The sequence below is a fragment of the Dermacentor albipictus genome, unplaced genomic scaffold (genome assembly GCF_038994185.2).
Source record: "Dermacentor albipictus isolate Rhodes 1998 colony unplaced genomic scaffold, USDA_Dalb.pri_finalv2 scaffold_19, whole genome shotgun sequence".
Lineage (NCBI taxonomy): Eukaryota > Metazoa > Arthropoda > Arachnida > Ixodida > Ixodidae > Dermacentor > Dermacentor albipictus.
The window spans coordinates 1,498,491-1,522,328 of record NW_027225573.1 but is presented as its reverse complement, the minus strand read 5'-3'; the positions used below and the strand labels follow the sequence as shown (position 1 = coordinate 1,522,328).

Genomic DNA, 23,838 nt, shown 5'->3' with positions numbered 1-23,838 from the left:
TCTTGGCTTTTTCAACTGGGCACTACAGAAGCTTGTCGCATCGCACAATTTCAATGCACTTCTGTTGTCATCATTGGGTACATGTTGCGACGATAGGTTTCCGTTGTGGAACAGTTCTCTGTAGTACAGCAGAAGTTTGTCCATTACTTCAGGAACACTTCTGTTATGAAAACTGGGGGCCTGTTGCAATGATAGGTTTCTGTCGTACAACAACATTTTTCTGTAGTACAAGAGAAGTTGGTCGCATTACTTCAGGAACACTTCTGTTGTTACAATTGGGGGCCTGTTGCCACAATAGGTTTCTGTAGTATTTCAACAGCTCTCTGTAGCACTACAGAAGTTTTTCGGGTTACTTCAGGAAAATTTCTGTTGGGACAACAGGGTGCCTGTAGTGATGACAAATTTTTCTGTAGTACTACCAAAATTTGTTGTAGAGCTTCAGCTTTCTGTTGTAACAACAGACACACGACAGACTGTACTTCTGTAGTCACAACAAGAAATGTCTGTTGTACATCAGAAGAGCCTGTCGCTCCATCAGGAATCTGTAGTTACTACAGAAAAATCCTGTTGTACAACAGAAATTTCTGTAGTACTGAACACAACCTCTGTTGTCATTTTCAACTGGGTAAACTTCTGAACCATTTCATGTAGGCATTCGGGAAGCTGTAAGCTGGAACGTCCAGGAAATTCCCTGCAAACCTGAAGCCCGGATATCTGAAAAGTCACGACGGACATAAGGTGGGGTGCATCAGTTCTCCACTGATCGGCTTCAATTCCGTAATTTCAACATGTGGCCCAAAGTGAATAATAAGATAATTCAGAAAAGTTATGAAAAAGAAAGTCATCAGAGGATGTCGATATTCGTTCTTAATATCAGATTATCAGTTGCTGTCACACACGGTGTTTTTTAATGTTGCCATGAATAGATGATATGCACAAAACTAAAACCAACAAAACAATCAAGACACTGGGACGGTAATAGATACACCTACACTGAATCGGTGGAGCCCCACAAATACGATATTTTGCTTTCTTTGTCTTCATTGACCGTTGGCTCCTTTAAATTGAAACAATGATGATTCTGAATGTCTATTGTGTATGCTTAACTGTATTTAGAAACGAAAATCACAGACGGCTCAATTAACCTGAGGTTCACACATCCTCGGACTTAGTACATATTGACAACAATAAAATGAAGCTTCTCAGTGTAATGTTCTGTATAGACTTCCACATTAAAAAAGAAAGCAGCGACCACCAAAATGGAGTAGTGTGTGTTGTGTGCGTGTGTGATACGTGTGTTAGGGGAAGGGCGTATACAATTTCTCCCAAGGTGAGTGCTGTTTGTTTCAAAATGTATACGGTGCCAGTGACTGACCATGTACGAGTATTCAGCAGTTATTTGAAAATAAAGAGTCGTCTGGCTGGTATAAAAAATCGTAAGTGGCCTCACACACGGTACATACGCACACACTGCATGACTTGGTTGAATACTCTTCAAACAAAGAAAGCCTTGTGCTAGAGTGCTTCACAGAGCTCTGTACAATCGTGCTGCTGCCACACACACACACACACGCAAACACACACACACATACACACAGACACACACGCACACACGCACGCACACACACACACACACACACATGTGTGTGTGTGTGGATGATGGTGCGGATAAGAGCACGTAGATCGGGATAATGGGGAACCTGAGAATCGCTGCTGTCATGTGGAAGACGAATAGACTGCAGCTCGTCTAGGCGTTGACACGTTGAAGTGATGTCTTGGACAGAAGCCGGATTTTGCACGATTAAGGCGTTGAACGCGACAGACCCAATGCCTTTTAAGATGTGGCGAACGCGTTCGGCTTCCGTCATGCTAGGATTCGCACGGCGGCACAGAGCCAAGACACCCTCTATATATCATGTGTAAGACTCTTGCGGAAGTTGGCGGCGCGTTCCCAGCTTCTGTTTGGCGAATTCTGCATGGCCATACGAGGACTCGAAGATTTGCCGCAGCTTGGACGTAAACGTGAGCCAATCCGCGATGTCGGATTCGTGGTTGAAATACCACGTCTTTGGAACAACGGTCAAGTAAAAGGCGACGCGCCTCAATTTCTGGGTGTCGTTCCACTTATTGCACGAACTCACGCGGTCGTAGTGGTCGATTCAGTCGTCGACGTCATCACCGCGGAGTCCCGCAAAGACAGGGGGATCGCACTGAGGGCTCGTTACAGTCCAAGAGGGCACCGCAGCTGGGGTCGTCTGTGTGGTCGGGTTAGAGGCGCCGGAAGGGTCGGGGTTGGAAGTGTCCATCGTTGTGGGGGTAGCTGGGTGCAGGCGGTGACCGGAACGGAGCTCCAGGGAGGACGGGAACGCGAAAGGACGTCGGGGTCTTGACGTACCTCCACCCCTTTATAATACCGAGACCGATAAAGTTGACCAGCGCTGTTTATTCCAAAAGAAAGCAACGCCCCAGCTCAAGCGTGAAGAAGAAGAACAGAGAAGATGATGATGGCTATGTACAAATGAAAACGACGCAGTACGTTAATAGTGCTTACAATATATATATATATATATATGGGAGCTGGTTCTCTTGTACTGTAGCAAGACATGTGATGTTTCTGTTCTGTTTTCTTTTCACGTGGCTTAGTCATCGGTTTTTTTGCGTTAAAATTAAATCCTGTTCTAGTTTCATACAAACAAACTGTAGGTGAGCTTCTAGAGCTTTGTAGCGGGATTTACAACCTGGATTAGTATAACCCCACTAGAAAGTAATGCTACAAAGAACTAATAGCTAGGTTATGAGATCTTTGTAACATCATTTAGCAGATCATGAGAAGGTAATCTACAGACGAATAAAAAATGGCTTGAGGCGCATGCAGCAGACATTGTCATATCCTGACTGCAAGCTTACCATTATTATTGAAAAGAAAGGTGTGCAATCAGTGCATTCTATTGCGGCTCACTTAGGGGGCAGAAACCGGGAGACTTGCAAAGAAGCTCGAAAACAAGTTAAAGACCACGCACAGAGCGACGGAACGAAGAATGCTAGGCATGATGTTAAGAGACAGAAAGATAGCAGTTTGGTTCAGAGAGGAAACGAGTACAGCCGATATTCTAACTGACATTAAGAGAAAAAAATGAACCTGGGCAGGTCATGTAATGCGTAGGTTAGATAACCGGCGGACCATTAGGTTTACAGAATAGATGCCAAGAGAAGGGAAGCGCAGTCGAGGACAGCAGAAGACTAGGTGCGGTGACGAAATTAAGAAATTCGCAGGTGCTACTTGGAATTGGTTGGCGCAGACAGAGGTAATTGAAGATCGCGGGGAAAGGCCTTCGTCTTGCTGTGGACATAAGATAGGCTGCCGATGATGATCATGATTGACCAAAGCGTTGGAACTGCCACGAGTAATTTGTCGCGCGTGGCTACATGAAAGATGTAGCCCTTTCGTTTATAGAAAAAAAAAATAAGCGCTGAAGTGACATTAGATCAAACAATTTTCAGGTGGAAAAAGTTTTGGTATTTTGCCAGTCAGCAACGATACTTAAACGAATACCCAACTTTTCGCAACAGTTTCCTTTTTGCATCGAAAAGCGTTCGATTGTGTTTGCGTTTTGAAAGCACTCACATCTCTTTAATGAGCACTTCACAATATCTGGACACTATGACATAATACACATTGCAACCTATAGCATTAAACCTCATACAGGCTGCACGTCCAGCTTGATGTTATTTTCTGTCGAAGTCTTTCGCATGAATACATGCGGTCACCAATTAAAAAAAAGTTCACTGACAGGCTCGAGAGAGTTCAGGAAATAAGCTCTCAGTGCATGTTTTACAAAAAGCCCCGCACATTTCTTTGCTTCGTTTACTTTGCTTTGAAAGGGCATACACATTTTTTGTTCTTCCTTGTTTACGTACTCGTGCCTTCCATGGCAAGCGGAAGCGCACCTATCGCCTGAGAAGTTTACATTTAGGCCACTATAACAACTGCAGGAAAGCTGATGTTGCTTGTTCGGCGAACCTAGTGCACATAAGCTTAATTATTTTTTTTAATTATTATTTAATTATTATTCCTGTTTTCATATTTATCTGTCAAAAGATATTTGCATGTAATTAAAACAAAAATTAATTATCTTCTACAATGTCCTAAATTCAAAGTATTTCTTACATCCACAGATAGAAAAAGTGTTGACCACATCTAACAGCAGGGAAGAAAACTGAGTAAAGTATAAGAAAGTGGAGACATACGAGTGCTACTGTGACCTTTATCTTGTTGCTCTACAGCTGAATATTCTCAGTTTTACGACACAGCCTAATTTTCGTTTTGAGTTCAGCAGCATACTTACAGGAGATTTGTTATATTGCAATGTTTCTGTTACGCACGATAATAAATTCAAACAGCATGGAAGCTCACAGGAAATGGAGGGTAGAAATGATAAACAGTGGTCATACAAGCAATGTCAGCTGCAGGAAACGTTTCGGCAAAGAAATTCTTCGTCATGGCAGCAACTGCCCTCCCCAAGACAAATGCGCTTGTGAAAACGTTGGCTTCAGCGACATTTCTCACCCGCCGCGGTGGCTTAGCAGCAATGGTGTTGCGATGCTAAGCACGAGGTCACCGTATCAAATCTCGGCCACGGCGGCGGCAGATTAATGGGGGCGAAATGTAAAAACGGCCGTGTTCCGTGCTTTGGGTACATGTTAAAGAAGCTCAGGTGGACAAAATTGTTCTAGAGTCCTTGACTACCGCGTGGCTCATAATCAGATCGTGGGTTTGGCACGTGAAACAGCAGAATTCATTCATTCAGCGACCTTCCTAGTTCGGCCACTATTCATCACCACAGAAAAGTCTTGATGCATCAAATTTCTGTACAGCTCAAGAAAAAAATATGTAATATAAGCGAAAACACAGATACAGAACCTTTACTGTTCCACGAAATGATGACAAATGTTTTACACAAATATTTTTGTAAAACAAAACCATAATTGTTATTCATCATCATCATCATCATCATCATCATCATCATCCTGGTTACGCCCACTGCAGCGCAAAGGCCTCTCCCATACTTCTCCAACAACCCCGGTCATGTACTAGTTGTGGCCATGCTGTCCCTGCAAACTTCTTAATCTCATCCGCCCACCAAACTTTCTGCCGCCCCCTGCTACGCTTCCCTTCCCTTGGGATCCAGTCCGTAACCCTTAATGACCATCGGTTATCCTCCCTCCTCATTACATGTCCTGCCCATGCCCATTTCTTTTTCTTGATTTCAACTAAGATGTCATTAACTCGCGTTTGTTCCCTCATCCACTCTGCTCTTTTCTTATCCCTTAACGTTACACCTATCATTCTTCTTTCCATAGCTCGTTGCGTCGTCCTCAATTTGAGTAGAACCCTTTTCGTAAGCCTCCATGTTTCTGCCCCGTAGGTGAGTACTGGTAAGACGCAGCTATTATACACTTTCCTCTTGAGGGATAATGGCAACCTGCTGTTCATGATCGGAGAATGCCTGCCAAACGCACCCCAGCCCATTCTTATTCTTCTGATTATTTCTGTCTCATGATCCGGATCTGCCGTCGCTACCTGCCCTAAGTAGATGTATTCCCTTACTACTTCCAGTGCCTCGCTGCCTATTGTAAATTGCTGTTCTTTTCCGAGACTGTTAAACATTAGTTTAGTTTTCTGCAGATTAATTTTTAAACCCACTCTTCTGCTTTGCCTCTCCAGGTCAGTGAGCATGCATTGCAATTTCTCCCCTGAGTTACTAAGCAAGGCAATATCATCAGCGAATCGCAAGTTACTAAGGTATTCTCCATTAACTTTTATCCCCCATTCTTCCCAATCCAGGTCTCTGAATACCTCATGTAAACGCGCTGTGAATCGCATTGGAGAGATCGTATCTCCCTGTCTGACGCCTTTCTTTATTGGGATTTTGTTGCTTTTTTTATGGAGGACTACGGTGGCTGTGGAGCCGCTATAGATATATTTCAGTATTTTTACATACGGCTCGTCTACACCCTGATTCCGTAATGCCTCCATGACTGCTGAGGTTTCGACAGAATAAAACGCTTTCTCGTAATCAATGAAAGCTATATATAAGGGTTGGTTATATTCCGCACATTTCTCTATCACCTGATTGATAGTGTGAATATGATCTATCGTTGAGTAGCCTTTACGGAATCCTGCCTGGTCCTTTGCTTGACAGAAATCTAAGGTGTTCCTGATTCTATTTGCGATTACCTTAGTGAATAGTTTCTAGGCAACGGACAGTAAGCTGATCGGTCTATAATTTTTCAAGTCTTTGGCGTCCCCTTTCTTATGGATTAGGATTATGTTAGCGTTCTTCCAAGATTCTGGTACGCTCGAGGTCATGGGGCATTGCGTACACAGGGTGGCCAGTTTCTCTAGAACAATCTGCCCACCATCCTTCAACAAATCTGATGTTACCTGATCCTCCCCAGCTGCCTTCCCCCTTTGCATATCTCCTAAGGCTTTTACTTCTTCCGGCGTTACCTTTGGGATTTCGAATTCCTCTAGACTATTTTCTTTTCCATTATCGTCGTGGGTGCCACTGGTACTGTATATATCTCTATAGAACTCCTCAGCCACTTGAACTATCTCATCCATATTAGTTATGATATTGCCGACTTTGTCTCTTAACGCACACATCTGATTCTTGCCAATTCCTAGTTTCTTCTTCACTGTTTTTAGGCTTCCTGCGTTCCTGAGAGCATGTTCAATTCTATCCATATTATACTTCCTGATGTCAGCTGTCTTACGCTTGTTGATTAACTTCGAAAGTTCTGCCAGTTCCATTCTAGCTGTAGGGTTAGAGGCTTTCATACATTGGCGTTTCTTGATCAGATCTTTCATCTCCTGTGATAGGTTACTGGTATCCAGCCTAACGGAGTTGCCACCGACTTCCACTGCACACTCCTTAATGATGCCCATAAGATTGTCGTTCATTGCTTCAACACTAAGGTCCTCTTCCTGAGTTAAAGCGGAGTACCTGTTCTGTAGCTTGATCTGGAATTCCTGTATTTTCCCTCTTACCGCTAACTCATTCATGGGCTTCTTATGTACCAGTTTCTTCCGTTCCCTTCTCAGGTCTAGGCTAATTCGATTTCTTACCATCCTGTGGTCACTGCAGCGCACCTTGGCGAGCACGTCCACATCTTGTATGATGCCAGGGTTAGCGCAGAGTATGAAGCCTATTTCATTTCTAGTCTCGCCGTTCGGGCTCCTCCACGTCCACTTTCGGCTATCCCGCTTGCGGAAGAAGGTATTCATTATCCTCATATTATTCTGTTCCGCAAACTCTACTAATAACTCTCCCCTGCTATTCCTAGCGCCTATGCCATATTCCCCCACTGCCTTGTCTCCAGCCTGCTTCTTGCTTCCTTGGCATTAAAGTCGCCCATTAGAATAGTGTATTTAGTTTTCACTCTACCCATCGCCGATTCCACGTCTTCATAGAAGCTTTCGACTTCCTGGTCATCATGACTGGATGTAGGAGCGTAGACTTGTTATTATTAATTGTTAATAAGTAACCGAAAAATCTGAAACACAAAACAAACCTTTTATTCTGTAATGCAAAACGGATAACTCTCTTTCAATACACTATATATATTTTAATGTAGAGTAGAAAAAAAGTGATAAGTAATAGAAAAACGTAAAATAGCTAGCTAAGCTTTGCTGAAATTTAGTGAAGAGGCAGCTGCCAGAAAAGTTGTTTTTCTTAAAGAAATATTTTTATAGTGCAGCAGAAGCTGTCCCTCAGGCCAGGCTTGGGTAGCTTTACGAACGCTGACGTCACTCTCGGCGGAGAAATTGCATGGGCTCCGCCGAATATGTACAAAAGAAGGAGTTAGCCGGCTGTCTTTCAACAATGCCGCCGAAACTGATCGGTAACATGATTATCCCTTGGCCCGCAGCTTTGCCGGCAGCGGTCAGCTTCTAAACGCACAAACTTTGAAGGAACGCTCCTATTTGAGCATTTCTCGACTCTGCAGGAAGCCGTTTACCATAAATTTCAATACGAAGAAGGTGTGACTATGCGTGTATAAACATTCGCTTCAAAATCTCCGCACGTTCAGGTACTCTGGCAATTATAAAAGTATGTACTGGCGATGGAACATTCACGGCGTGCACGGTATGTTTTCGATGTATCATGACTCAATAATTGTTTTCCACAATTTCGAGACCTTGCGATAACGTTAATCGAAGCACACACTCACTCACTACAAAGTTTCTACGACATGCACTCAGCATAGTTCTACGGAAAGCGTTTTATCCCCTCGGCAAGCCCCGAGGCGCCACGCTGTCACTAGGACTTTCTAAACTATTTTGTATGTGCCGCACTCTCACCATTTTGATACTTCGAGAGTGCATTTTAGAAAGTATGCACGGTATTTCTACAATGTTTTACCTCACGTAGGCCATAGGTAATTGGCGGCGTTCTTACATAGAGCGTCGAAACGATTCAGGGCAAGTAATTTGGGAATGGTACATTACTCTTTCTCAACGTGCCTAAGTCCCGTTCAAGCGTGTAACTGTGCCTGCGCATCAGCACATTGTCTCCGATATACAGCTCGCTACACGGCTTGGTACTTCAGATAAGCGCGCTTTTTTATCTCGTTTGGCTCACGCACCTGCGTCTGTGTTTTCGAGCCCTTATAGTCGCAATAATAGTTTTGCTGAAAACTAGAAAAAGAACAAAAATGAAGTTTTCTTTGGAAGTCTTTGTGAAGCCATCTCTAAGACAATCAACCCTGTGCATCCCTGCCAAGCTCTTGCTCCAAAACAAGAATGCGTCGCGTTGCCTACACTTTGCGCCAGTTGCATTGTTGGTTTGTTTGTGGCGCGTCCTTTGAGCACGCCACAAAGTATCAAGTGACATATTGGGGCAGGCCACGAATGAAGACAACACAACGCAATTTGCGCGAAGTGTAGTGAGTGCAATGCATCCTTGTTTTGGAGCAAGGGTTTGGCAGGGACATACGGGCTCGGTTGTCTTAGAGATGACATTGCGAAATATTGCAAGGAAAAGCTGGTTCTCAAAGCAAAACTTTCTTTACCTCTTCCTTCAACTTTTCCACTACTGCTGATGCTGTTGTTGTCTGGCACGTCGCGTCGGGATTTGGATCCAACGTGTATCCATGGCAGCAGCACGGTAGATTGGAAAGGCTACGCCAGAAACTCGTTTGGACCTTTTAATCGTTTCGCCACACTGTCCTCTTGAGCTCCCTTGGAGATGCCACGGTACCCTTTCAACTGCTATAGTTATCTGTAAAAGCCCACCACCCCTCCGCAAAAGCATTGCAGAAGTTGCAACGCTTACTTTTGTACTTAAGTCCAGAGTGGAGGTAGATATAATGGCAGAGAGAAGAGGCTGAAAGAACCGGCGCAGTCACAAAACTTGCCCCTCTTCACTCCCGGCAGCTCGCATACGCGGGGGCCGCACGGGAGAATGGAACCGCGATGAAACGTTGCCACTAGCCCAGGGCTTAAGTACGGGCTAGCTGGTATTCCAATGTAAACATCACTTACAGCGAGTACATAGCACGCACTTTCCTTCGTCCTTTCGGTCCCTCTGTCTATGGACGCGCTTAAGTGATGGTTAGTGCTAGACACGGCAGCTGTTGCACATAAACTAGATAAATTTAACTTTAAGGCACGTTATGCTACGTGTATTGTATCTCTCAAAAAGTTACAGAGGCCCTTAAGTCTCCTTACATGGGTTTAATCCGAAAGCAATATAACATCCGTGCGATGCCTTTCGTTTGGTCATGCACTCGAATAGGGAATACTCAAATCCACAATTACGGGAAAGGCAGAATCCCACCAGAAGCGATACGAATACTAACAGGAAAGAAAATTGACAGAAAAATCAGCCTCGTATGGGCACCAGCTCACACGTCGGTCCCAGGCAACGAGGCGGCACACTTCCTAGCCCGAGATCTCTACTTCCGGGCAGGAACAGAGCCGCCCGCTTCCAAGGAACTAGACGAGAGACTACAGACCTACACAGAAATAATTGAAAACTATAGGCTTCAGCGTAGAATTGTCCCCCCTCCGGACAAGGAGCTCGGAAATAGAGAGGCGAGAGCCTTGCGCAGACTGCAAACAGGAAACTACATAAATCCAGTATGGGCATCACACGTACTGAAAGACGAAGATATAGACGATAAATGTAAGAGATGCGGGGAGAGGGGGACCCTCGACCATATAATCTGGCAATGCGTAGACTCCCCAGGTGTCAAGGAAGGAATAAATAGTAGAGAAGCCTGGGACACCCTTCTGCAAAGCGCGGACCCCGCCATGCAGAGGAGAGCCATCCATCTGGCGGCAGAGGCCGCGAAGAGTCAACAACTCTTTGCCTGCATCTAGTCGCGGAGACCCCCACCCCTGTCCCTAGGCCTGCGCGCCAGGGGCAGGGAGTAGGGGGTCTCCTTCTCTGATGGAAATAAAAGTTTTTGGAACGGAACGGAGGGAAACCTCAATTTTGAGGGCGGGCCATCCAAATTTTGGGAGTGGGCCAAGTCAATGCATTTGGCCAGGTCAGTTTTGAACGTGGGTCAAATTAATTTTCGAGTTGGGCAAAGCCAATTTTTTGGGCGTGTTTTTCAATGCCGTGGCTTTTCAGCATGATATTTCACAGTGCGAGCAGCAGCAAGTCCAGCGCCGGGAACGAGACGTGATCACTTGGTCTCGTGGGTTTTGGTACGATCGGATGTTAACGCCGTACGCCTGCTTCAGGGTGCATATAATGCTTTCTCGTTAAAAATACAAGCCGTGCAAGTTTATCAAGTGGAGAACTCACGCATAGCGTTGAGACGCAGAGCCACAATAAAGCACAGTAGCGACTATAGGCAACACTACGGAAGCTGCCACCCATAAAATCAACACTTCTGTACCCACTGCGGTATACTTGTGGCTATAGCATTGCTCGAGGTAGCGGGTTCAATCACGTTCGCGGCAGCCGCATTGTGACAGGGGCGAAATGCAAGAACACTCATGTTCTTAGATTTAGGTAGACGTGAAATAATCCCAGGTGATCAAAATTAATTCGCAGTCCCCCACTATTGCGTGTCTTATAATTAGTTGACATGCTTGTTTACTACCGCAAAAAACTGCCACCTGTGTACTAATAAACATGCATCACAACCGAAAGCAACTAACCCAAATTATTACCCCTACTCCTAATCAGATTGCGGGTTTTGACCGTAAAGGCACATAATTTAAATAAAGTTTAACACTTACGTCGCAATCTGACGCGCCGTGTGAGCCACTGACACTGCTAACCTATTCGCAGGTTCTCAACGATGGCGCATGACAATGCCTCGAGCAAACAATGTCGCTGTGTGTCCCACTACGTAAGAAAACACAAGTCGATCACGTAATATAACGTTTGGCCTCCACTCACCACTCTCGTATTGCACTAAACACTGAAGAACGTAAACATTGGCTGTTAACATAGGCGCCAATTATCGTCGTCAATCAACACAACCAGCAAAGAAAGCGTCGCGTACATCGATTCGCACAGTGCGTGGACTCCACATAATTTTTACAGCGAAAGCTGTATCGCTCTACCTCCCAATGGGTCTGTCGTGTCCGTAGGCAAAACTCGGGAGGCACGCCCCGCATGCGCCTAAGGATTCCGTGCAGCGCCAGCGGATGGCGCTCGCCTCGACGCATACGCGGCAGTGGCGCACCGACCATGCGGGGGAAAGAAATAAGAAAGAACCAGAAAGCTTGCCCTCGCGCATAGCGTACGCCGCAAGCTTTTCCCGCTAAAGACTACGGTTGCTTAAGGTGCAGTTGCCAGGAAGTGGCAACTGTTGCATACCAAGCAGGGAGTGGCATAAATACACTTTCGTATGTAAAAGAAGAACCTGCCTGCCAAGTGATTTCTGTTTTTACAGTGCTGTGGGAAGGCTACGTATATTGAGGACTCCTGAAGAGCAGTGTGCATACGAGGCGCCCCAAATGTGTGATTAAGTGCATTTCTCTTCTTTTTGGTTCACTCTTTGTAGGTGCACGAAGCCGCGGCGGAGACCACTAAAACGTCTTAGACTAATAAATTAAGCAAAGTGCAGGTGAATGCCGCCATGTGAATAATTTTATGCTACATCGGAATGGGTAATAGTTCTAGTTGGCTTTTACAGCTTCGCTGCCCAGCTAGTTTCAAAGCATGGATTGGAGACTAATTTTTTTTTTTCAGCAAAGCACTTACGTCTGAAATGTACCGTAGCTACATTACCATTCTTAGCGCGCTCTCTGTTTGGTGTTTTCCTTAATGCGCCTCTTTCAGCATGCATCGTCTACCATAGGCCATTGACACTTTCTGGCAGCACGCATGGGTTTCTAGTGCATCACGTTGGTATCCAGTGCATTATCTTGTGTCTGTCCAACTCGCCAGCTTGCGCTGTGTACCCCTGCCTTTTATATCTGCTTCATGTCTCGTCTTCCGCGCTGCACTTTGTGCTTCGGCGGCAGCCGTGTCCTTTGTTGCGCTGCCTCCCTTTAGTCACCAACGTTTGCTTGGGCTGCTAAGCGGCGGTTCGGCGTCTTGAAGCTAACAAACGGGACCACGGCATCACAACAGCTTGATTCTTTTCGCCCGTTCTCCGTAACGTAGCTCTGTGATTTCTTCTAAAGCCCACACCCGTACTACAGATGCCACCTGCTGGCACGCGAGGCACGCGGTCACCATCGCCACCGCTGGTCAGCTGTCATGCGCACCTCGTGAGACCATTGAGTATGTTGGCAACCGCGTTTCGGTTTATCTTCGCGGGCATGTGCATAAGTGCATGCGTGGCCACCGAGATACACAAAACTGCACCTCTACGAACTCGGGGCCCATGGTCCCATGCATGTAGATTCCTACAAAAATTGTCAGAGAGAACTCTGGTGCCAGCAGCGCCCACACGAGCTGCGAGTATGGTGGTCCAGCCAGCGCTGTAATGGTGGCCAGTAGATAGATTTGCCTTGACTTCCCATTTCCGGCTTCGAGCGACATCTGCCTTATGTATACCGATCATTTCCTAGAAAATATTTGGCTATAAGCTCGGAAAGTTGCAGTGATTAGGCATGCGCACGACACTTGCTGTGTTTAGAAAACTGTCAGTGTTTGGAAATCTCAAAACAGAAAACGTAATAACTATATATCGTCACAGTAACGCTTCAAGTCATAAGCAGGACGATTAGCCAAATATATGTACTGTATGGATAGCATCCAAAAATATATATAGTATATATGGTTAGGATCCAAAAACCACCACTGAAAATTACAACACTTATATACCCTCTTTCATCATCTAAGCCCCTATTTCTAAAATTGGGTGTTCTTCCTATTGTTTCCACATATGAAGCTCGTCTGATGCTCCTGCTGTGTAATGTCATCGAGCATCAAGCTTCCATCGATACTTTTTTTCAATTAACCGTTTCACTAATAAAAGTCTAACAACGTTTGCTGTGTTAAACTACTTTCTCCTACCAAAAGTTGCTACAAATTAAGGTAAATGAAGTGCGTGTTTCGGTGCTATTTCCATTTGAAACAATCTAAAACATGATTTAAAAATGCTGGCGTTCCTTTAGATCGCCTATGAAAACGCATTTGCTCTTGTCACTTTAATTAGTCTGTTAATCAGTTCTGCGTTGGCTCTATTGATGTTCCTGTACGCTCTTTTTAATATTTTATTATATTTTCGTCAATTAATTCCTGTGCTTATTGAAGTTAATATATCCAACTCTGATAGGAGGCCCTCCCACAGTTCTTACTTTTCGGCGTCCTACTGAATATGTATCCCCTTTATGTATTGTAGTTCGCATTTGTGATAATAAATTTGAAGCTTCAAAAAAAACGATAATTGTCACGGTAGGTGAACGATCGCAGTGCCAAAATTACTTCGAGTAAATTTTGTCGAAAATTTTGCCAGGGTCGTACATTTATTGACAACTCTCTTAACCAGAAAGATCAGTGATGAGCAATGCGTTATAATAGAAAATCACTTTAACTTTCAAAAGCGCACCATGACAGTTAACCACGACAAAATGCTCACTATAGGGAAACTCGAAGGTTCCAATCAGCGGGCCACCATAAAATTATAGATAGCAGGCGACTTATTCTACGACTTGGCATGGAATATTTGAGGTAGCAGTTTGCAACTTCTTTTGGTTTTCCTTGCCGTTCAGTTGTGCCACGTGCTATTCCTCCTGAACATTTAGACCCGAGCATTCGAGGGCACTACATTAACAATTGTTCCATTTATATTCGTTGTTTTCAGCGCATAAATGCATCCGATACTTACAGTACGCATGTCCTAATTTACAGATGAGGTTTGTTAAGGATTCACTAGGCATTTGTTATTACTTATTACATCAATGTAATCGTGATTACTTGATATTTACTGAAAATAATCTACCGGCATAAACAGGAGGCCAAATGAGATTACTTGTTGCCACAGAAACAATTGGCAGAAAATATTTTGCCGACACTTTTTCCGTAATAGCAATAACTCCATCCTTCCCGAAAATTTGTGATGTATTTCGACTTGCGAAAAGGTTTTTCTGAGAAATACATACTATTTATTTATTTATTGGTCTTTCAATAGCCTCATGGCCCAAGACGTGGGTACAGTGAATAAGTACAAAATGTTATCCAGATACCCCGCGCGTAGAAATTGAAAACATTTGGAGGTAGATGGCTATCCAGTAACATTGGGGGTTCCGCAATATGCTACCAGCTGGATCAACGTGTTTGTGTAAGGCGAGCAGTTGTGTGTGTGGCGCGAGCTTAAAGGGAAGCTGAAGAGTCTGTCGAATTCAATGAGACGCTCATATACGGATGCGGGAACCTTATTATAAACCATGTAGGTAAAATTTGGGGTTTTTTTCAATTAGGAGCGACGTAATCGTCGGTTGAAATTGCGCTGTAGCTCCGCCCCCCGTCGAGTGAGCGAGCGTGGCGGAGACCGGAAACCGCGGTGTTGAGACGTCAACTCTAGTGTTTCATTCCTTCGCAGCGTCCGCGACCGTGCCTGACCGCGCTTGTTTCTGCGTGCGTGCCATCGTAATCTGGGCCGCTATTTTGTAGCGATGCCTTATGCCTTATTCTATGCTATTCTTATTATCTACCACACACGGCCGCCTGATCCCGTTGATAATGTGGGCAGACCGTCGCTCTGACCACTGGCAAAGCGCGAAAGGCCTGAAAAAGCATAGAATCGGAAAAGGCATCGCTACAAAATACCGGCCCTGCTTCGATCGACCCTGCATTCCTTTGTTGGTGCGTCTGAGTGTATGTAGAGTGGTAGTCAACGTGCGTGGTAGTCAACGTGAGTGGTAATCAACGTGAGTGGTAGTCAACGTGAGTGGTAGTCAACAGATGAAGGCCACTACACGTACTGCATGAACCGGGAAGCGTTTCACGCGTTTAAACCGTCTTTGTAGATTGCCGACAGCTTTGGACAGCGCACAAATGCCGACGATCGCATCCCCGCTTACGTTCCACGAGGAGGCATGCAGGAACACAACACTACAGTTGTTTGACCGGAAACGAGCTCACTAGATCGGCGAAAGATCGGCGAGATCACTAGATCGCTTTGCAAAAAACATACTCACCAAAGAGCATTTCCAACACGAGGAAATCCCAAGACTTTGCTTTCGTTCGCGTCGAAAGCACTGCTCGCACCAGCATCGTTTGCTTCTTCGAGAGGCCGCCTCTTCGCAATCGGCTCGTACATGTAGGGAGTAACGCCGAACTCCTCAGAAAAACGCAGCCTCTCTAAATTTTCCATTACTGTCTCAGAAAAACAGCACCAAACTACCTGGCACCGCGCTTCATGTGTAGCGGCAGCGGTCGGTTACTAGAGTTGACGTCACGAGACGCACCGACCAATCACAGGAGGAAACGAGACACGCAAGCTGGGCGTGTCCGCTGCTGCACTTTTCGTCGAAATAAAATATATATGCGCTTTATTTCGCTCAATTTCGATACGATATTCGAATTCGGAGGGTTGAAAACCATTATGTACAGATGTTCACTCATTTTTTCTGGACAACCTTTCAGAGAGAGAGAGAGAAGGGAAGACGGAAAGGCAGGGAGGTTAACTAGACTGAGTCCAGTTTGCTACCCTACGCGTGGGGAGGGGAATGGGGAGTGAAAGAGAAAGAGAGAGAACTTAAGTGTAGGTTGTCTATAGTCGGGCACTCAAGTCCGTTGCCTTCAGGTAGCGAAAAAGCGCTCTAACTGCTTTTTGGGCCAATGAGCTGTGAGGCCAGGCTCCCAAGATCTTCGCTTCCGTGAATGGCCTGTCATCCAGTCTATTTAATGCACACTGGAGAGTCTCACGTTGATTATCGAAGCGAGAACAGTGGCACAGAAGGTGACTGATGGTCTCTTCACACTTGCACTTAGCGCACATTGGTGAATCCGCCATTCCAATGCGGTAGCTGTAGGAGTTGGTGAAAGCTACTCCTACCCACAGCCGACACAGCAGTGTTGCGTCACGTCGTGGAAGGTTCGCTGGTAATGTAAGTTTTAGTGATGGGTCGAGACTGTGTAAACGACACTTAGAGTTCTGTGGTGTATGCCAGCAACCTAACATGATTGCACGAGCAAGACTGCGAAGCTCTCTTGCAGCGTCGACTCTGGATAAAGGAATAAGGACTGTCGGTGAGCCAGCCTGGGCACGTCGGGCAGCGTCATCGGCGAGGTGATTACCAACGATGCCACAGTGTCCCGGCAGCCACTGAAATATGATGTCATGTCCTCGTTCAGATGCGCAATGGCAGGTTTCGTTGATTTGTGACACCAGCTGTTCATAATTACCACGTCGTAAGCTTCGCAAGCTCTGGAGGGCTGCTTTCGAGTCACAAAATATTGCCCATTTGTTGGGCGGTTCTTTTTCAATGTATTCGACAGCAGCGCGAAGAGCGGCCAGTTCAGAACCTGTAGATGTCGTTACGTGAGAAGTTTTGAACTTGATGACGACCAATTGAGATGGTAGAACAACGGCGCCCGTAGAATTTCCGGACACGGAACCATCCGTGTAAACATGAATTCGGTTAGCATATGAAAAATGTAGAAGTTCCAATGTGGTCTGCTTGAGAGCCGCGGTGGTCAGGCTAGCTTTCTTCACTATTCCTGGAACAGCAAGGTACACAGGAGGCTTCTTCAAGCACCACATAGGGGATGGCGTTCTTGTTGCGGGTGAGTGCCTCAAAGACAAAGAGTGCCGGTTAGCCGCAATCGATCTGGAGAACGCTGCCTTGGGTCTTTTCTCAGGCAAGTGAGCGAGATGGTGGTCAGGGACTCTGGATATATGGCGAACATGCGCCCGTAGTGTGTCGATATCTATATAGGTCCTTATTAGGTTGTCTCTCGCGAGGGCAATTGTTGCCACGGTTGAAGCATTTCGAGGTAGCCCCAGACATGTTCGAAGGGCTTGGCCTTGAATGCTCTGTAGGACATGGATGCTAGTTTTGTTAGCATTCAACCTTTCAACCCTTTCAGCTTTCCCTTTGAGTCCGTAGACATGCGTTTTTTCTGTTTATTGCGATAAGAATTATATAGACACTGCAGGCACATTTCCACCGTCGCTGTCGTCGCATCCTGGAGGTTCCGTATAATCTCGAAGTGCGATAAGATCGCGGCCACTCGCTGTATGCTGTAGGTGCGAGGAAAAACGTGCGACGGTGAGCCGAGAAGGATGGTGGCTTGATGCGCGGCGTCTTTTCGTGGCGCATGGAGAGAGATGTGGGAGGGGGGAGATGTGCGTGCGCCATGACGGCAGGCAAACGTGCGTCTTCTCTTTTACTCTGGCCGCGGCGGCGAATGGGGCAGCTGAGCGCGGCTAGGTGCGCCCTATCTTGGGGGTAATTTGTGAGGGGTTCAAAAGCTAGGTGACCCGAGATGGACGATCACTCCATGTGCGTTTTTTCTCGCACGGCAATTCGCGTTGATACGAGTGGCCACACGTAGGGGAATTTCTTCACCGCTGCTGCCAGTCTTGATCACAATAGCATTCTGACAGCAAGCGTCCGCGTTCATCGAGAGAGATGTGTTCATGTTTCCTTGTGCGTGCATGACACCATGCTTGTTACATTGGCTAGAAAACAAATGTTCACTGCAGTTCACAGGGTTGATAAAACTATTAACTTTAGTTCATGTAGCTGTCTGATAATTTGCTACTGCTATCAATGCTTCGCATTTTAGGTGAAACTGCAACTTCTTTAAGCATATTACAGTGTTTTCTTTGACATGCACGAAATGTTTTAAAGACTGCCTAAGGCAGATAGCTCAATTCTAACCCTTGATCTAAATTACTTGATGAGGCGGTGATTACTCCTACGGGAAATCAAAGTGGTGAACTGAAAATTGACGTTATTACGCCTAATACCAATTTAAATAATTGCTTTACGCCACATAGTTCAAACTACGAATTTTAGCCGCTGAGTTCGCAAGGTGTATGCACTTGGAACAAATTCTCTGGACAACACCAGTTCCGACATATTAATTTTCAAAGTGTCTGTCCAATTGCCTTGGTGTTCAAGTTACTTTTGTGCTTCAGTGCATAAAACAGGGGTTTCTTAAAAAAATAACTAGATCGCCAGTGGATTTGGTGGGGGATGTGCAACATAATTTCTATCGCAGGCATCACGAGTACGTGATATTTGTGGGCGAAGGCAACTGGTCAATGAAACCACACGTGCTACCTCATGGCATCAATGTTGCCGGATTGCAGACCCTCGTTATGTAATGAACGAGAAAATATGGGGCTAACCGAGAGCCCCTCCCCCCTTTTTTTTTCAATCATATCATAAAAGGGCAGCAAACAAAGACACCAAGGACAGCACAGGGGAAATTATTTGCACTAATGCAAATAAAGAACTTATAAAAAACTGTAATTGAAAGTGGATGAAAAAAACAACTTCCTGCTTTTGGGGAACGATCCCATGTCTTCACATTACGCGTGCGATGCTCTACCATTTGAGCTACCGCGGCGCCGTCTTCCCATCAACTACTACTATAACTAACCCTGGGAGTGTTAGCCAGCGCCACCACTCGTCGCGCGCGTAACGCGTAATAGAGCATCGCACGCGTAATGCGAACACGTGTGATCGTTCCCCACCTGCGGCAAGTTATTTTTTCATCCACTTTCAATTCCATGAATTTATAATTTATTTCTATAAGTGAGTACAAGAAATTTCCCCTGTGCGGTCCTTGGTGTCTGTTTGTTGACGTCTTATAATGCCTACATACATACATACATACATACATACATACATACATACATACATACATACATACATACATACATACATACATACATACATACATACAAGGAAATTAACCTGGGTGCGTGTGTGACGACAGCAGCAAGACGACGATAAAGATGATCGTATAACGGCGATGGCATAATTTGTATTCCTGCCGTTGGACCTGAGTTTATGGCATGCCAATTGTTGGGTTTCACCTAGGGACTGGACGACCTTAAGCAAGAAAAACACGGATTGTGATGTCAAGTGCGACTACAGGTCTCTTCGTTTTGGCTGCACTTTCAGCCATAGCTCTGTTGCGATACACTGCTAGTGCAGCAGAGTGCAGTGCTACTTCCGAAAGTTTGAGTGCAGTACCTGCACTAGTGCTGCACGTTTATTTAAAAGGTGAATACAAAAGTGCAGTGCTCATGGTCCGCTCGGCGCTTTTTACGCGTATTTTGGCGCACTGTGTCGCAGCGTCTGCTCTTCTCGCCACAGATCTCATGGGTGTTCTTTGAGGTAATGCGGCTCCTCAAGTTTAGAGATATGCTTTGCTTTTAATTACGCTGTGCTCAAAGTTTGGCTTCTCTGCAGCCATGCTTATAAAATACTGCAGCACTTCTAATAAACACACTGCAGGTCTCTGTTGAACCATTTTACCACTCCCATGTAGCATAAGGCAGGTTACGTTCTCTTGGTTATCTAATATTTGGTATCGTGATGGCACTACGTCATGAAAACGGACTGGTGGGCGTGGATGCTGTTTATTAGTAATAGAATGTATCCCAACAAATTGAACGATCGAAAGCAATTTAACCCGTCACTCGACTTTGCTAACCTGTACTCACAACCATAAATGCATCGAACTTGCACTTCGTATTCTCATGCCAGCTGTAGGAATTGTTGTAACCAAAGCGGCTGATGTTTACGTATTCGTGCCATAATTAAACTGGTGCTAAGCCGTGGCGCCTGCTAGCGAAATTTGACACGACGCTTGCGCTTCCAAACTGGGAAGTGCTGGTTAACTGTTACCTCGTGCAGAACTTGCCTTGCTCGAAGTCAAATCACAGAGTGCAGGGCACGTGGCGCGCGACTTAGTGTAAAATCGAGGATAGAAGTGCGGCACTCTCTGAACTAGTGCAGAATGTGCAGTCAACTCGACGCAACCATAAATATTATCTTGCGTACCTATATCTCTGTCATGTCATCATCATCATCATCATCATCATCATCAGCAGCAGCAGCAGCAGCAGCAGCAGCAGCAGCAGCAGCAGCAGCAGCAGCAGCAGCAGCAGCAGCAGCAGCAGCGGCAGCTGCAGCAGCCTATTTTATGTCCACTGCAGGACGAAGGCCTCTCCCTGCGATCTCCAATTACCCGTGTCCTGCGCCAACCGATTTCAACTAGCACCCACACATTTCCCAATTCCATCGCACCACCTACAGTCGGACACAACTTTAGAAAAAAGGGGAGGCCCCGCCCAGAGGACCAAAGCGCGACAGCCGATTGCCTTCGCGACTAAAATAGTGCCGCTCGAAAAATCGTGCTCCAGAAACGCGCAATTCCCGGTATAAATAAATACTTTTTTATTTTGATGAGTGGTTTAGTAGAGCTCCCATGTGCTACAGCACATGCCGGGTAGCGACAGAAAAATAACCCCGTGCCTTCTACAACGCTGCCCGTTGTCTGCTCTTTAGCTTCAGTGTAAGCGACGAAAGAAGAAAGAGCAGCTCTGCATGGCTTTTGCGCTTGTTCGCTTGTAGAAGGCGTATCTACTACTCGTTCTCCAAGCTTAAAATGAATCAGTTGCTATTGAAAAAGTACTTATATAAAACAAAGCATTTATCGCTGAAGCACACAGCTGCCGCGACTTGGCCCAGTTCGAAGCGCGGGCGGCCATCTTTTTCGTCGGCGGGGTCACCGGCCGTCCGGCTCATGACGTCAGTCCAGAGTGAGCGCCCATTGGTGGATGCTCGTGTGCATCCGCGTCGGAGGAGTAAACGCCCCCTTTTTTCTAAAGTTGTATCCGACTATAGTCTTCTGGCATCCTCTACTGCGCTTCCCTTCTCTTGGTACCCATTCTGTCACCCTAATGGTCGACGGGTTATCTAATCTGCGCATTACATGACATGCCCAGCGCCATTTTTTTATCGTAATGTCCAATGGAATATCGTCTATACCCGTTTGCTCTCTGATCCAAACCGCTCTCTTTATGTCTCTTAAGGTTATGCCATGCAATCTTTGTTACATAGTTCTTTGCACGGTCCTTAACTTGTTCCAAGCTTCTTTGTCGGTCTCCAAGTGTCTGCGTCATATGCCAGCACCGGTAAAATGCACTGATTGTATACCTTCCTTTTCCATGATAACGGTAAACGCCCTGTCAGGAGCTCGCGATGTCTGCCGTAAGCGATCCAACCCCTTTTTATTCTTCTGTGAATTTCCTTCTCATGATCAGGATTCCCTGTGATTAGTTGACCAAGGTAAACGTACTCCTTCACAGACTCTAGAGACTGATTTGCGATCTTGAAGCCTTGTTGTCTTGCCCGGTTATTTATCCTTCCAGTGATCAATCGCATTGCCGTGGTGTGAATGTGCAGAATTTCCTTGACTCGGTCGCGTTAACACAGACGCTGTCTCTGTTGCAGAAACGCACCATGGCCAAACGCCTACCGGTTATCAGCGATGTGCACGCTCCCTCGAGTATCCTGTGTTTTCAGGGCTGACAGCCAGCAGCGCCCCACCCGTACTCATCGATACTGCAATACAAGCATCATATGCGCGCAGCAAAATAAAATGAGTTAGTGCGCACCGCGCTCCAACGCCGCAAATAAGGTTAGCCATGTTGGTGAGGCGTAGTGCGATTGCGCCACTGCTTGCGTTGTCGCACGGTGCCTCGATTCCGGGGCGTCACGAGGTATTTGGCCACCCTACGTTGTCCAGACGTATCGAAGCACCACTAGCACCATGGTCTCGAAGACAATCTGCCTATGCTGCCTCTCATTATCACTGGCTAGCCCTGTGCGACAAAAAAGCTCTTCTTAATTATTAGGAACCCTAATCAGCTAACCCCACTAATACAAGAAGCAGAGTCTTGGGGGAGCGCTGGGTTAGTGCAGCTTCGATGTGGATACTGCGATGTGACGCTGCAGTCACCTATGAGCTCACGGTGATTATCTGGTCGCCTTTGCTGACATTACGTTGGCTATCCCTCGTCGCCAGCGCGTGTTGCTAGTATGCACTCTAGCGGGCAAACTACTTTGTGAGTGGTGGCCCTAAGTTTCTGCCTGCTTCTTGCGAAAGCCTCCTGTTCTCTTTTCATTTTTCCCTTTTTATATTTTGGCATCATCTCGTTCGCGACTTAGCTTGCACTGATAAATTATCGTACAGCTTCATTTTACTTCAAGTGTAAATCAGCTAGACATAATGCATGTGCTTCTGTGAAGTTTTCTTCTGTGATTCATTTAAGCAGTAGCGTTATAAACTAATGTGGATAAACGCCAATTAGCCCAGAAATACACTTTGACCATGCGGAATGTTCGAGCCACTCACCCGCGGAGACGTAGAGGTGCGAGCCGACGTCCCCTTCCCGGATGACCAGCGTGCCGGTGTCTAACACCTGTGGATACATGCAGTCGACCACCTCTCGCACCTGCGATGAGTCCAGGTTCTTCAGAAAGTCGTTCTCCATGATGGCATCCTTGATCAGCTGCTTTGACCTGGAGACGCGCGCAGGGGCACACACACGCATAAGCAAAATCAGTTTCAACCGACAGTATATGGCAGCCTGATTATTGTGGAAGTTTTCAAATTGGGAATAAAATTCTTTGAATAAATTGATGTGACGACACGCAACCACTGGTTGGCGTCTTTTAATTTTCTTTAATTCCTTGGGAGATGATACACAGTGGTTTGCAAAGTCAAACATTTTAAGGAGGACCTTCGGTGAAAGCAACTTTGCACCCAACCTTGTACTCTAAATAATTGAAGAAGGTATCTTAACGCTAGATGTAATAGGGATTCCAGAATATTTTGCTAAACCATTTATCAGTTAGCGTATGGATAGAATGTGTCCATTCATTAGCAGGAATACTAAATAATTTAAATACCAGAAATATTCTGGTGTGTCGTTGGGAATAGAACCATCGTTTATAAGGCTCCTAGTCTGCGTATTTTCCTTTTCTTGTATAGCGTTTATGGTACCGACTGTAATATCGTACGCAAAATTTCCACAAAGACAAGCCAGCACATCGCACACCAGTGGTCTAAAAATGACTGGGAAAGTTCTATATGTAGAACCTGCAACACAGGAAACTACAAGCTCTCTCGCACATAACAGAGTCGCAACTATAGACAACTTATCAAGACATGGTACCAGTCCCGTTAAAACTGTTGTCTTATACATACCCTTCAAAAATAAAAATCCTTTCATTAAACTGAAACACTGCAGAAACAATGAGCTCAGCATTGCGGTCTAACATGAGCCTCTTTCATATATTCCAATAAAGAAAATACTATCAAGTGTCACTTTATCTTCATGGGGTGCAACGAAATATCGGACGGTTCTGCTGATTCAAAA

General features: G+C 45.6%; 1 protein-coding gene across 1 annotated transcript in view; it reads right to left on the bottom strand.

The window, feature by feature from the left end:
* Positions 1 to 23,838, bottom strand: part of LOC139052148 (cGMP-dependent protein kinase, isozyme 1-like) — a 455,731-nt gene that overhangs the window by 410,432 nt on the left and 21,461 nt on the right. The window contains exon 2 of the mRNA XM_070529239.1: positions 22,812 to 22,978. Within this exon, the coding sequence (XP_070385340.1) occupies positions 22,812 to 22,978 (167 nt within the window). The remainder of the gene's footprint in view (positions 1 to 22,811; positions 22,979 to 23,838) is intronic.